The sequence below is a fragment of the Mixophyes fleayi genome, chromosome 3, assembly GCF_038048845.1.
Source record: "Mixophyes fleayi isolate aMixFle1 chromosome 3, aMixFle1.hap1, whole genome shotgun sequence".
Taxonomy (NCBI): Eukaryota; Metazoa; Chordata; class Amphibia; order Anura; family Limnodynastidae; genus Mixophyes; species Mixophyes fleayi.
Window position 1 is genome coordinate 81563339 of NC_134404.1, and position 13808 is coordinate 81577146.

The window sequence follows — 13808 nt, forward strand, 5'->3', positions numbered from 1 at the left end:
ACATAGCCATTACTTTTCAATCCTTATCAAGGAGATAAGGATTGAAAAGTATCAAGTCAAAAAAACGAAGGGTCATAAATAGACCCCATAGAGCGAAACGCGCGTTGGCGTTTTGCCTCGCTATTCCCAGCATACTATCAGCATTCTACTTGCAGCTTACTCTTAGCATACATTTTCTCCTGATCGCTCCCCAGTTATTTATTAGGCAGGGTTTTCACATATACCCGCGGCCATAGGGAGATCATTGATATAGCTTTTTTCTATTTCCGTGATGCCAATATCATTGGATTATATTGCCTAAAGATTGCTAAAAATACCTTGGGCTTCCTTTACCCTATGTGGTACTAAATCCAATTTTGGAATATTTTTTTAAATAAGTTGGGATCTTTGCACTTATAAAGGTGTTTTATGACTTGTAGCAGAGGCAATGCAAATAATTTTTGCATTTTAACTCACTTTAACACTGTTTGTTCTTTCACATATATTTTTAATATTTCGCTCTCTATCTAACCAGATTATTTTAATGCATACCCAATAAACTTTATGTTTTATTCCTTGACCTTTTGGAGTGCCCCTGCCTAAATACACTTCTTGCCTTTCCTTTTGTTCCATTTACTAAATTAAGTGTTATGGGAGCACCCACTAGGAGTTCACTAGGTATTTGCATTAATTAATGCTACAAATTAGGTCTTCATATATATCTGGTGCAGTCTCCATACCTTCTTGTGTGACAATAACACAGTTGCAATTTACAGCCAAGTGTTAACCTGAAGCTTATACTGAAAGGCACCTGGCAATAGCCGCTAGAGTGTCTGTATCTCCACTCAACATATAGCGGGATTTGGTAACCAAGCCACTACAATATCAAGTGGAAGTTGGTAGCTGAGTCCTTTTGCTCACTGTAGTAGCATGGAATCCCTCCATGTCACACAGCTTGGAATACTGACTCACGCAGCCGGCTAAACCAATGATGGATGTTTCAGAATGACGGAACCTGAATCCCTGCTCAGCCTCCCCACAAGGTATCACTCAATCAATGTTTTGTGTCCATTCGTTATACCCATAAACTAGCGATCTTTCCTGTTGCAGGCTGCATGGTGCCATGATGTCTGGACTGATGTAACTGAATAACATAGGGATAGCTGAAGACATGATTAAATTACCCCCCACCCCCAACCCATGCAATCTGCATATCTCATCAATCTCAGTGATCGAAGAATGTATCCCATTATCTCTGGCACTCACATGGTTAAATTTTAAGAAACAGGATTCCTGTGAACATAAACATTTAACTATACTTGGCCAATCATATACTTAACTTTGAAAGAACCCTCTCTGTCTAGGTATGGCCATTGTGGTTATCTATTAAATACAGCACTCACAGTATAATTTTACAAAGGTAGTTGTTACTATACAATATACATATATTTGTCGTTAATACATGGTGCATAGAAAGTGTTTAAAACTGTCCATTTTTATTACTCAAGTCAGCCACCCTGTGTTCCCCACACCATTTACCATATTTACCATGACAGGACTCTTTGGTGAGCCATTTCGAATTCCTCCTCCTACTGAGAGTAATGCTGCCAGTGAAATAAGACCATGCATGTGCATAGTGGTGCGAACTGGCGAGCGATCTAGAGCAGTCTCTCCGGCGGATATGAACCCCATTAAAAAGGTAAGTTAATGTGCAGGAAATAATATTAGAACATGTGAAATTACAATTTACTTTATTAAACACTAAAATAAACATATGTTTCAATACCAAAGTACATTACATTCAGAAAAAAAAACATTAATTGAACAGTATATTTGTACCTGATACAAACAATTTAAACAACGTGTTACAAAATATAATACATAAAACAACACACTTTAAAAAACGATAGTTGTGATACTTCCCATGTGCCATTTTCTAAAAATAATACAAAATGTAACTTGAAACAGAGCAATACGGTATAGAGTCCAAACTGCTTTCTGGAGGACACATTTTCCACTTTAAAGACAGTAATACATCATTTTCATATTTTTGCTATTTTTTAGACTGAAATTTCACAACTAACCTGTATATCTCTATACCTACAACTTATGCATTTAAACAATCTTTTGTACACTGAGAATAATATACAGCTTTAAAAAGACAATTTATTCCACTTACTGCTGAAAAACCTGCAATAAAAGTGACGATATGTGTACAAATTTACTTTCTACACAGTTTACTTGTCTCAGTCAGAGACTCCAAGAACAAATGATCACTGCAAAGCGCATACTGTACAACAGATGTACAACACTGATTATGTCTCTTCTTCGTAATTATGTTGTAAGCTTATGATTGTTTTTGAGACAAAAATAAACATAGAAATGGCAAGGTCCACAAATATTATAAATATATATTTACATCAGTCGGACAGCCTTGGTTGATGAACTTCATTAAAAAAATGAATATGCTGTAAGAGTAAATAATAAAAAAAATATATATTATAAAGTAACTGGGTTTACCAATTGGTCACAATTTCTTGCCATTTTTCTGAACTAGTGCATCCCACAAATCAAGCAACTGATTTGGATAAGTGGAGGAAGGTAGTTTAATTTGTTGTAGTTTACTAAACTTGCTATCTAGAGTAATTATTCAGTATGGCACATCTGAATTACCATGGACGTCTCTTTACTATTAGGATGCAACATAGTTCCACCCACAATCGCAGAAGTCATCTTGACAACTCCATTTAGCAAAAGCTAAAATTTTAGAGCTGTACAGTATATAAAAATACCTTTGATAGCGTTGAATGGTAATATATTAATTTTAAATGTATGCACTTTCAGGCTTTGCGCACAATCCCCCATCTCCAGATCATGGCTGTAATGAACAAAAATACAATCTTTAAAAATGTTTATTTAAAAAAGATAGTATATATGATCAAAAAATACCTGCATCTGATACCACTCCCCAAGCCCTGGATTAAAAGTACCCATTCTTGGTATCTCTCTCCATGGGGGAAGCAATATTATGGGATTAAGTGATAGACTGAGCTTACTCTAAATATGCAAAAGTAACCATGAGAAAAATTATAAAAAACTCTATATTCTTGAGAAGGTAATGGATATAAATTTGGGTAGAACAAAATGTTATAAAGTATTTTCTGGTGAAATTGATGCAGCACGAATCCCTGAAAATGGGCCTGGTCGCAGAGGTGTAAACATCCTCCTGTATTGAAGGGTTTTATTGTAACTAGCTCAGGAGAATGTGCGTATATGCAAACCATATTTTACCGTGTTACAGTCTTTTATATGAGGGTTGAAAAATATAGTCCATGTTCCAGTAAGAATTCTAAAAGGCAGAATGACTTTTAAATGGACTTGTCAAAGCCCCATTTTATGTATTATTAACTTATAGCTTTATTATAATTTTTTTTTTAAATGTTATGATTGGACCTATTTAAAATCACGGGATATGTGGTTTCAAATTTCCATAAAATAACCCTTATTTGTATTTTGTGTACTGTATAAGTGCTAGACCTTAATAAAACACCAGCTTTACTGATGAACATTCAGAATGCAATAGGTTAAATTGGTGCCTTTTCAAAGTCAACAGTGCAAAAATAGTTCAACACAGCCAGCAGAAATATACCTATTTGTTACAGTATTCAGGTAAATGTAATCTAACGTCACAAACACACATCGACTTTTGATGTGAAATAGAAAGTGTAGAAGGTTTTATGTGAAAAAGGTATTTATATTTGCTATTAGAGTTTTTGAATCTGATTTGGTTGTATTTTCAGTCTTTTTTCATTAGCTTTAAAATTGTGTTGTTACAGATTGCTTGCTTTTTATAGCAGTACGCTAGAAATAGGGCAACATTTTCAACCCCCATAAAGAAATAGAAATATGGTAAGTAGATATTTGTTGAATGCTGTAGGTACATGTTTAAAGAATTTGATGTTTAAAAAAAGAAATAAAGTACTGTTAAAATGGATTGTTACTGAAGACAATTGTTTCCATTTAGCTTATAACATTCAATTTCAGATTCTTACATTTAGAATTGATAATGAGAGCTTTTATATAAATATTTGTGAAGATTCTAAAATGCCATTTGATATCAATTCTACTAGTATTTTCTTAATACTGATCTTTAAAATGACAGTAAGAATATACTGAATAATTAAAGATACTGTAAAATATTGATTATTAATAAAAATATTAGTCATATTATTCTAAGAAAGCTGTATCCTTCCTGTTTATTGTAATGTGTTTGTTTTATTAATGTATTTATTTTTACAACATATAAACCAGTGGCATTTGCAAAAATCTGCAATTGTATAATGCAATACAAGTTCATTTCCACAAAATATTTTCAAATGAGATGCAATTGTTTTTCCTTTTATACCAAAACTGCTGTCATGCATCACCCATTTTATTAAACTGACTGTATAAACCATAATTGAAACATAGGAAACTTTAAAGACTTTGTAAAATCAGTTATTCTTTCATAGATCGACATATAGAAGTAACATGTAACATTTATTCAATAAAATATTGAATGTGTTCTTACATAAATATATATTATTTTTTATGTTTTGCTAACATCTTAATAAAACAGAAAGCTTTCCTATTTCTAGGATGATAAACTTGGAGAGAGGTTATAAGAACTAAGAAAAATATTAAAGTATAAAGTCAGCGCAGATAAAATTAGTTGAGATATGCTCTTCTTATTTGTGTATTTCAGGAATAGGATCAACAGTAACAGCAAATGCCATGAAGGTGTTGAAGGATTTTTATGTAAGATTGATCATTGTTAGAGGACTTATTATACTCATACTTCAAAACTGGTTACACAGTGGCCTTCAGGAGATAAAGTAGGGGATGCTACAACAACATATCTCTAACCTGTGAATTTTAAACATCCAATTTTCTGTTCTCTGTAATTATTTGCTTCCAAGAATAATCTGAAACTGTAACTAACATGTTGCTAGATATTTCATAAATGCTCAATACTGTCAGTGAATGACATTTTAATTGTTTGTGGACTATCTAAACTATCTGCATTTTCAAGTAAATAAAGCATTTAGTGAAGCTGTTTTGGACACATTTACTCATGTATTGAAATATTCAACATTGATCCACCATCCAACTCCTGTAACTCATTACAGCATAACTAAAGGTGGCCACACACAGACTGAGTGAGGGATTGAAGTACAATTTGGCCATATACGTAGGTGGTCAAACTGGACGACATCCAACCATTGGCTCCTTGAGCCAAACTAGTGAACTGCTAAATGAGGGTCTGGTGGTGTAATCTTCTGGACAGATTTGCCATGTCTTGTAATAATAATATGATTGAATCTTAGTCTTATCAGTTTTGGGCATCATGATTGCATTGGAACCACACACACTATAATGTACGACTAACTTGCCAATATCACGTCTGATATTGCAGTGTGTGGCCAGCATTGAGTATTATCTTACTGCTGTAGACAAGTTGGTAAGCAGAAGCAGAAGAAATATTATCAAAAAGTTGCATTTACATAAAACTATCAAGTGTTGCATGTAAATGTAGAAACAAACTTGAAACATTTTCAGCAACAACAATTTATATTACACTATTATACATTTACAATGTAATAGGAATTAATAGTGTCAAAGTAAGCTTAAATAAATATACAAAATAAATAATGCTATAAAACTATAAGCCTTTCACATCACTTTTTGCAAAGCACACAATTAATAAAAAAATAAATTGTGATAAGAATATATATGTACATAAATATGAGAAAACATATAATGTAATGTATAACATGAATATGGTAAAGTATGTATATTCTATATGTAAAAAATAAACAGATAAATATGGTGCATTATGGAATTTTTTACAAAATGAGGTATTGTAACAAATGGTCATTCACTCATTCAAATATTTCCTTTCAGTGATGAACACATAAATTATATTCTTGATTGTGATGTAAGTGAGGCTATTTTACACATAGTGTTTTTTTTGGAGGTGGTTTAAAACATTCACTAAATCAAGCTATCACTATATTCAGCAGTTATTTTGTCAGCATTGGTTTTGTATTGCATGTATAATACACCATCTTTTATAACAGTCCCTCAGAATACTGTTCATTGACTGTCAAGTTACTTTCTCTGGTTTTTGTAAAGTTTTACTATACATGTACCCTTATAAAACCTAGCGTATTTCCCAACTGTAAATTGTAGTTGTAAATAGTGCAATTATTTTGCTAGAGTAATATCTACTGTACTAAACACTCTCAGTATGTAGTTCATCATGTTCACTGACCCTCAAAGAGTTTTTGACTGAGGAGTTGTGATGGTCTGAAGGACGATATGAAAGGGTACTCATTTTTGTGCTCAGATTTGCATGTTTCCTGATTTTTGGTGGTATGTATTTGAGAAGTTGCAGGAAGTGTTTCCTGAAATTCTTTCCGAAAAACCCATATAAAAAGGGGTTCAAACAACTGTTCAAATAAGCAATACAAATGGAGATTGGCATGCCAGTGTCAACAATGTCTTCAATATGACAGCTTTTTATTTTTTTGAGCTGAATCAAAATATCCAGGAAGGTTAACACTTGATGTGGAAGCCAACAGAAGAAGAACACCAGAACGATGGCCACTATCATTTTAAAAATATCATCATTCCTAGTCCTCCCCCTCTGTCCATGGAATGTGGCCTTCAATGTCTTGCCAATAAATGTGTAGCTAGTCAAAATAATGAAAAAAGGAATAAAGAAACCAAGCACATTCTTTGTTATGCCCAATCCGATCAAGACTGTTTGTGTATTGTTGGTATAAAGGAAAGCACAGACTGTTATGTTCGCTTGTTTAATGGGGATTATCTTGCGATATATAAATGTGGGTAGACTTGCCAAACACGCAGTGAGCCATATGGTGAAACAAATTATTCTGGCAACCACCATTGTACGTCGAATACGAGATCTCATTGGGTGGACGATAGCTATGTAGCGATCAATGCTAAGACACGTAAGTAAGAATACAGAAGTATATAGATTTAAGGTGATTGTTGCTGATGCCACTTTGCACAAGAAGGTGCCAAAAGGCCAATTATAGTGCATGGCTGTGTAGGCTGCCCATAATGGTAATGTAATCACGAAACACAAATCAGCAATAGCTAAATTCATCAAAAATATGCTGGCCACTGTCTTCATCTTCATGTAGCAATAAATGACAATAACAACAAGACTGTTCCCAAAAACTCCTATGACAAATATAGTGCTGTAGACTATCGGAACGGCAATAAATATGTAACCATGTCTTCCTGACTTGGAGCACTCAACTTCAAGCTGTTCTGTTGATATGTTCACCATCTTGAGATTTGTTTAATGCCGCTTGATAAAAAATATACCTGCAAAAGAAAATATATAGAGAAAAATAATTAGATACAATACATAACATATACATCCATGATTTATTTATACAAATTTTGTTGGATTATTCTTTATTTTGCATATTTAATGACACATATCTTATTTTTTAATTATATTTTGTATTGAATATGTTAAAATGTATTTATAAAGAAAAACAATAAAGGATCAAATGTCAATTGCAGTAGCAAAAAATTGTCAATACAACAGGAGATTCAGGTTACGGATAATATTATTGTGAAAGATAAACAACAGCATACATATCAAGTTCAACATTATTAGTGTGATGAATATTATAGTGATGGATATCTGACTGTATTATAATTTTCAATAAAAGAACATGACTAATGAGTCTAATAAATTCCTTTCCAAACTTTGGAGGATAGTGGTCACATCAGTTGTATAATACATATTTGGAATATTAGCTTCACCATCTAATTAAATACATTCTGGCTTCTAGGAATGTTTCTAAAGGAGAACTATATACAAGAAATTACAAGGTGTGAGCAGTAGATGATATTTAACAAATTCTAAATTGACAAGGAAAACAACATTGGTTACATCTCTCAATGAGAACAAAAAAGGTTTGCAGCCCAAATCTCCCATGGTTATTATAGTTTCTATAAACAGGTGACAATATATGGATGCTAAAATACCTACAGCATAGTGGTTATGTACAGAATACCTACATAATTGTGGTTAATTTGTTAGAAAACAAATAAAGGACAGTATTCTTTGCATTTCTAAGCATAATTTATTCCATTTATGTAAAATACTCATCCAATATAGATGTCCTCTTATAAAGCTATTATACAGTAGATAGATAATGTATTGCAGCAAAAAGCTATTTACCCTTGTTAGTAAAATGTAATGTCATCCCATTTTGGGCCTATTTATTAAAAATGTGTAAACTCCTGTGAAAACTACCCCATGGAAGACCTATTTTAAAAAGGTTCTTGGTGGTACAAGGAACGCAACAATCCTCTTTCTTCTATTGCCAAACAATGAAAGGAAAAAAATGTTTTAATATTTAGATAAACCATTTCTTCAAACATAAATATTTTACTATAATTATATTGTTTTTTTAGATATTTTTTTAAATATGTTTTTATGGAAATATTTTAGTAATAAATTGTGGTGATAAAATATTTTCTATCTCTGCAATAGACGGCAATAGAAAATGTGTCACCACAGATTACTAAATAGTGGCCTGAGTCACATAGTGAGTTTACTGTTCTGCACATCCCACTTTAATTTGCTATGGTGACCAGCAATAGTGACTATCATTGCATTACCATAGCTCAGTATCTCTGGATTTAACTGTGATAACTGTTGTGCATCTCATACAATAACCAAGAACACCAAGCCTCCGTAATGAGGTGGGGTTGGGGCATATTTAAAATACAGTAGATAAATATTAACTGCTGCCACTCTTTTTCTTGTGTTGATGTGGGTGGCATAGTGCTAAGCACACTACCTGAATGCTATCCCCAGTATTTTCCCCATCACCCACTACAGGGTAAGGTTGGTGGTTGAGATATTTTGTAGGTGCACACCAAGCACTGAAATGAGCAAAATTCTCATAGGGGATGGGGATGTCCATCTTCATAACGTAGTTTTACATATGCATTCTTTCACTAATAGTGAAAGTAACACCAAGAAGTACCATCCTGTTTGCCACAGCTCCCAATATACTCATTCCTGTTGTACTCTTCAGCATCTGGACAATTAGGGGCTCGTGTTTTTTTTTATTTTGGGGCAAGCACAATTCACTAGTTCTAAAAATAGTGGTATGTGTGCGCATGCTCAGAGGTAAAATAAAGCGTATTATACACCATCTCAATTTGCATTCAACTCAACATAATCCCCTTAATGGCAAAAGAACCTTATTGTTTGTATATAGTGATAATAGAAGTGGTGCCCTCCATTTTCTTAGTTAATCGGTCAGATGGCTTATTTTAAACCTCCTTGAAGCTTAAAAATATTCAACAATAGATAAAATACTAATTTTATTAAGATGACTATGTGATCTATTGCTCGAAAATGTTCAGTTAGGCTGGGTACACAGTGCAGAAAATTTCTTCCGGTGCGAGATCTTTAACAATTTTACCAACAACAGTATACGATAGTATGGTTTTTTACCTCTGAGCATGTCTACAAAGCACTGGTTACGTTTGCAGCCTTATGTAGACTGAGACGCTTCTTACGCTTCCAGCTGCTTGTGACCCCTTATGATTGAAGAGACAGAATGGGACAAGGGGGAAGAGTGTAAGGGCGGGTCAGAGCAAATGTGACTTATGTAGCCCAAAATTCAGATGTATATGCGCCTGCCAGGAGATGGGAAACTTGCAGGGTGCTTGTTCACTTCTGTAAGTTGCGAACTGATAGTGATGACGGTCAGCTTAGAAGCTTCCAGCTCATCATACCTGAATAAGATGTTTCTTTTTTTGGGATGCAATTTCTCTCTGCCCTTTAGACTGAAATTGAGTCTAACTTTACATGATGTCCAAAGTGTATATAACTTCCAAAAATTAATGTTCAAGATTAACACTCACTGAGTGCTGTTCAGAACAGAAATATCTCAGGATATATTATGCCCCCCACTTTCCTTACAACAAATTCCACCACCAGCAGCACTATTTATGTGTTTACCCCACTCAGGGAAGGGCGGGCAGACACAGGGCCGGATTAAGGGAATGGAGACCCCTGGGCTAAGGGCGCCTCCATTCCCCCGTGAGGTCCCCAATGTGAGCCACCCACCGCCCCCCGTACCCCATGAGGCCCTCCCCCCAAGCACTTACCTGTCACTGTAGTCCTCCGTCCCCGGCACGCTGTAAGCTCCTTACTGAGGAGATCTCGCGAGAGTTCACTCGCGAGATCTCCCCAGTAAGCAGATTACTGAGTGCCGGGGACGGAGGACTACAGTGACAGTGCTCAGCAGCATTGATCGGGCTGGGGGCGCCCCCGCCCCCGGACCGATCAATAATGCTGCTGAGGACTTTCAAGGGCCCTCTGGATGCCCGAGGCCCCTGGGCTATAGCCCAGTTAGACCTCGGGTTAATCCGGCACTGGGCAGACATTACCCCGGGGCAAGCAAATAGCACTGGCCCATAAATAGCGGCCCATCCTTAAAGGGTGGTTTTTGGTACAATATATATTTATCTATATAAAAAAAGCTATTTTGGTGTTGCTTAATCCATATAAATATTGTTATGCCCCGGCCCAGAGCTGGATTAAGGCTCTAGGGGGCCTGGGCACTTTATACAGGGTAACCCCCTATGATGTGACATGGTTATCATTTTAGACAAATACACAGGCAATACTGTGTGCACTACTGTTAGGTGCACACAGTTCTACCTTCACGAGCAGTACATGGTGAAGCAGGACATACCTCCCAACTGTCCTAAGTGAAACAGTCACCCAAATTCTTTCTTTCCCCGATCTGCATATCTCCTTCTACAATCACGCAGTACCGTTGCCCTGGAATCTTTTGCCCCAGCTGTCACTATCACACATTTGTCAGTCCCTGCCTCAACCCACTGTCTGGCACTTCAAATTTACCTGTTATCTTCCAAAATGCTCCGAACTTGAATAATTCCGGTAGGAATTCATGCATTCATGCAGACTTTCTTCCATCAAGTTCATTCTCTCCTCTTCACTAAAATGTCCTACATCAATCCTCCAACACCCACTTCAACGCCACATTCCCTCCCCCCTCTTCTAACTCCCCTCCACACTCGCTGCTCTCTACTTTTCTACCCCTTTCACCTCCAAACTTCAGTCCATGCCTCAACAGTCCCTTTTCAATCACTCTGCTAACTTTAATACTGTTGACCATTCACTCCTTTTGCAAACTCTCCAATCTATGGGCCTCTATAACATTGTTCTCTCTTGGTTTTCCTCTTACCTCACTAATCTCTCCTTTTCAGTCTCTACACCAGGCTCCATCTCCCCCTCCCACTGTCGGAGTTCTCCAAGGATCTGTTTTTGTTCCACTGCTCTTCTCCCTCTACACCTCCTTCCTTGGTGACCTCATCAGCTCCTTCTTTCTCCATTACCACCAGTATAGTGATGACAACCAAATCTGTACTTCCACCCCTGATATCTCCCCTCTTTTATGTCTGGCGTCTCTCAGCCATCTCGTGGATGTCCCAGTGCTTTCTTAAGACCTCTACATTTCTAAGAAATAATCATCTCCCCCCCCCATACAGGGCTCCCTTACCTGCCTGTCTGTCTTTCAGTTGCTAGCACTACCTTTTTATCAGTTCCTCAAGTCCACTGCATAGGGGTCATCACCAACTCCCTCTCCTTCAATCCTCATATTCAGTCCCTTGCCAAATCCTGTCATGTATCCAAGATCTGGTACGTTCTTACCATGGATGCCACCAAAACTCTTATACACTCCCTTTCAACTCTTACCTTAACTACTGTAACTGCCTTCCCTCTGGCCTACCCATCTCCCAACTTTCCCCTCTTCAGTCTATCCTCAAAGCTGCTACCCAATTTTTTGGGGTTTTCTCTCCTGCTGCTCTATCTCTGCTGTCCCTCTCTGCCACTTGCTAGATTCACTAGATTCGCTCCCCGTGGCATACAGACTTAAATTTAAACTCCACACCCTTCCTACATCTATAATCTCATCTTTATTCACACTTCTTCCTACCTTCTCTGCTCTGCCGACAAGCATCTCGCTACCACACTAATCACCTATTCCTACTCCCTCCTCCAGTTATTCACCCGGGTTGCTACCCCACATGTGGAACAATTTTCCATGGCCTATATGGTTAGTCTCTATTCTCCAAGGCTGCAAAAAACATGCACTTAAAGCTCACTTCTTTATTCAAACTTTCCTAACTCCTTTCCCTCAGCTATCACCTTCTCTCCCCCACTCATTGTCACCCTATATGTGATTTCCCCTTCCCTTTAACATATAAGCTCTCAGTAGCAGGGCCCTCTTTCATTGTACTCGGTTTGTATTAGTGTATCGCCTGCTGTACTTCTAGGTCTGCTTCCCTAGACCTTTATTATGAGTTCACATACTTCACATTAGACACCATCACTCTCACTCACAATATTTTAGTAATAAACTATTGTAAATTTTATGTTCAGTGCTAATAATAATAAAAACAATGAAAATCACCTTATATTATTATTTTATGACTTATACAATTTAACCTTTAATTCTCTTATTCTTTGGGTTGACACATTGATTTAATGTGTATTATTGCAATTATAATTTCCACATTAGCACACTGGAAAATAAGATGCATTGTTATATTACCACTTTGTTTTGATGTCGGATCAAAGTTGAAAAATCCTAATTTTTGTTTTCTTACTTAAAGATTAACCCAATAGCACTTGTATATCTTTCAATATTTTTTGCTGTGCAATCACCTATGCTGTTCAATGTCATGATCATTTTATCTGTAATTATATTGCTGTGACCTATGCCATGCAATTCAATGAAGACATTGTTGATTTGTGAGGGTTATCTTATCAGTACTCAGCAAGACTATTTATATAAAGAGGCTGAAAACTACAGGCCTCCAGTTTCCAGATCTCTGCTTGGGAAACAACTGTTATTGAAACAGCTGAGTAAAACTAATTTTACGTGCAAACCACAGATACAATATAACTAGTTCCACTATAAAAATATATTTTTCAAAACAATATAAATGTCGTGTCCGCAATATTTAATAGTATGTGTGCTGCTGTTTTTAAATCCAAAAAACAACAAAATTTTCCACTAAATTATTCACATTTACATTCTAAGCAATGTTTCAACAGGAGTATATTTAAAAAATGCTTAAGGAAAGGCGTGTAATATATATTGTTTATCCAATATGCCTGGGTATGACATATTTAGTGAGATGTATGTTAAAAATACCCAGGCAAAAGCCTGCTGTTCATGAGCTACTCCCCCATTAGCATCTAAACTCATTGCATTATCAATGGTCTACAGTTGGATAATTCTGAATGTAAGCAATATAGTGTTTGGTTAACCATGACAGCTGAGTGGAGGTTGGCTTGTCCAGTGAGCGGCCATTAGAAATCCTGCTGTTCTGTTAGTTTACAGGACAGGGGGTTATGGAAAATATTGCCTGGAGATTTTAGTTCATGAGCAATATCTCCATGCCATGGGATGACATGGAGATACATTCTCATACACTTTTCAATTGAATCCACTCCTATGCCACGCTCCTTTTATCCAATGGCTTGCATATATCATCAGGGTACCAGATGTCCACATACCTGTGCTTGCATTATTTTTTGTGTCATACAATGGTATTTGTGCAACGTTCCATAAGTTGATATTCTCCAGGTAAGGTAGAGAGAAGAGCAGAGAGTCAGAAAGACAGTGAGCAAAGCAAGTCAAGCCTTGAAACAGCTCAACATTTAGTATGACAAATGACAT

General features: G+C 36.2%; 1 protein-coding gene across 1 annotated transcript in view; it reads right to left on the reverse strand.

Annotated features, from left to right (window-relative positions):
• Positions 1 to 5802: 5802 nt before the first annotated feature.
• The window catches only part of AGTR1 (angiotensin II receptor type 1), a 52699-nt gene continuing 44693 nt past the window's right edge, over positions 5803 to 13808 (reverse strand). The window contains exon 2 of the mRNA XM_075201904.1: positions 5803 to 7377. Coding sequence (XP_075058005.1) covers positions 6254 to 7339 — 1086 coding nt within the window. The 5' untranslated portion in view covers positions 7340 to 7377 and the 3' untranslated portion in view covers positions 5803 to 6253. The remainder of the gene's footprint in view (positions 7378 to 13808) is intronic.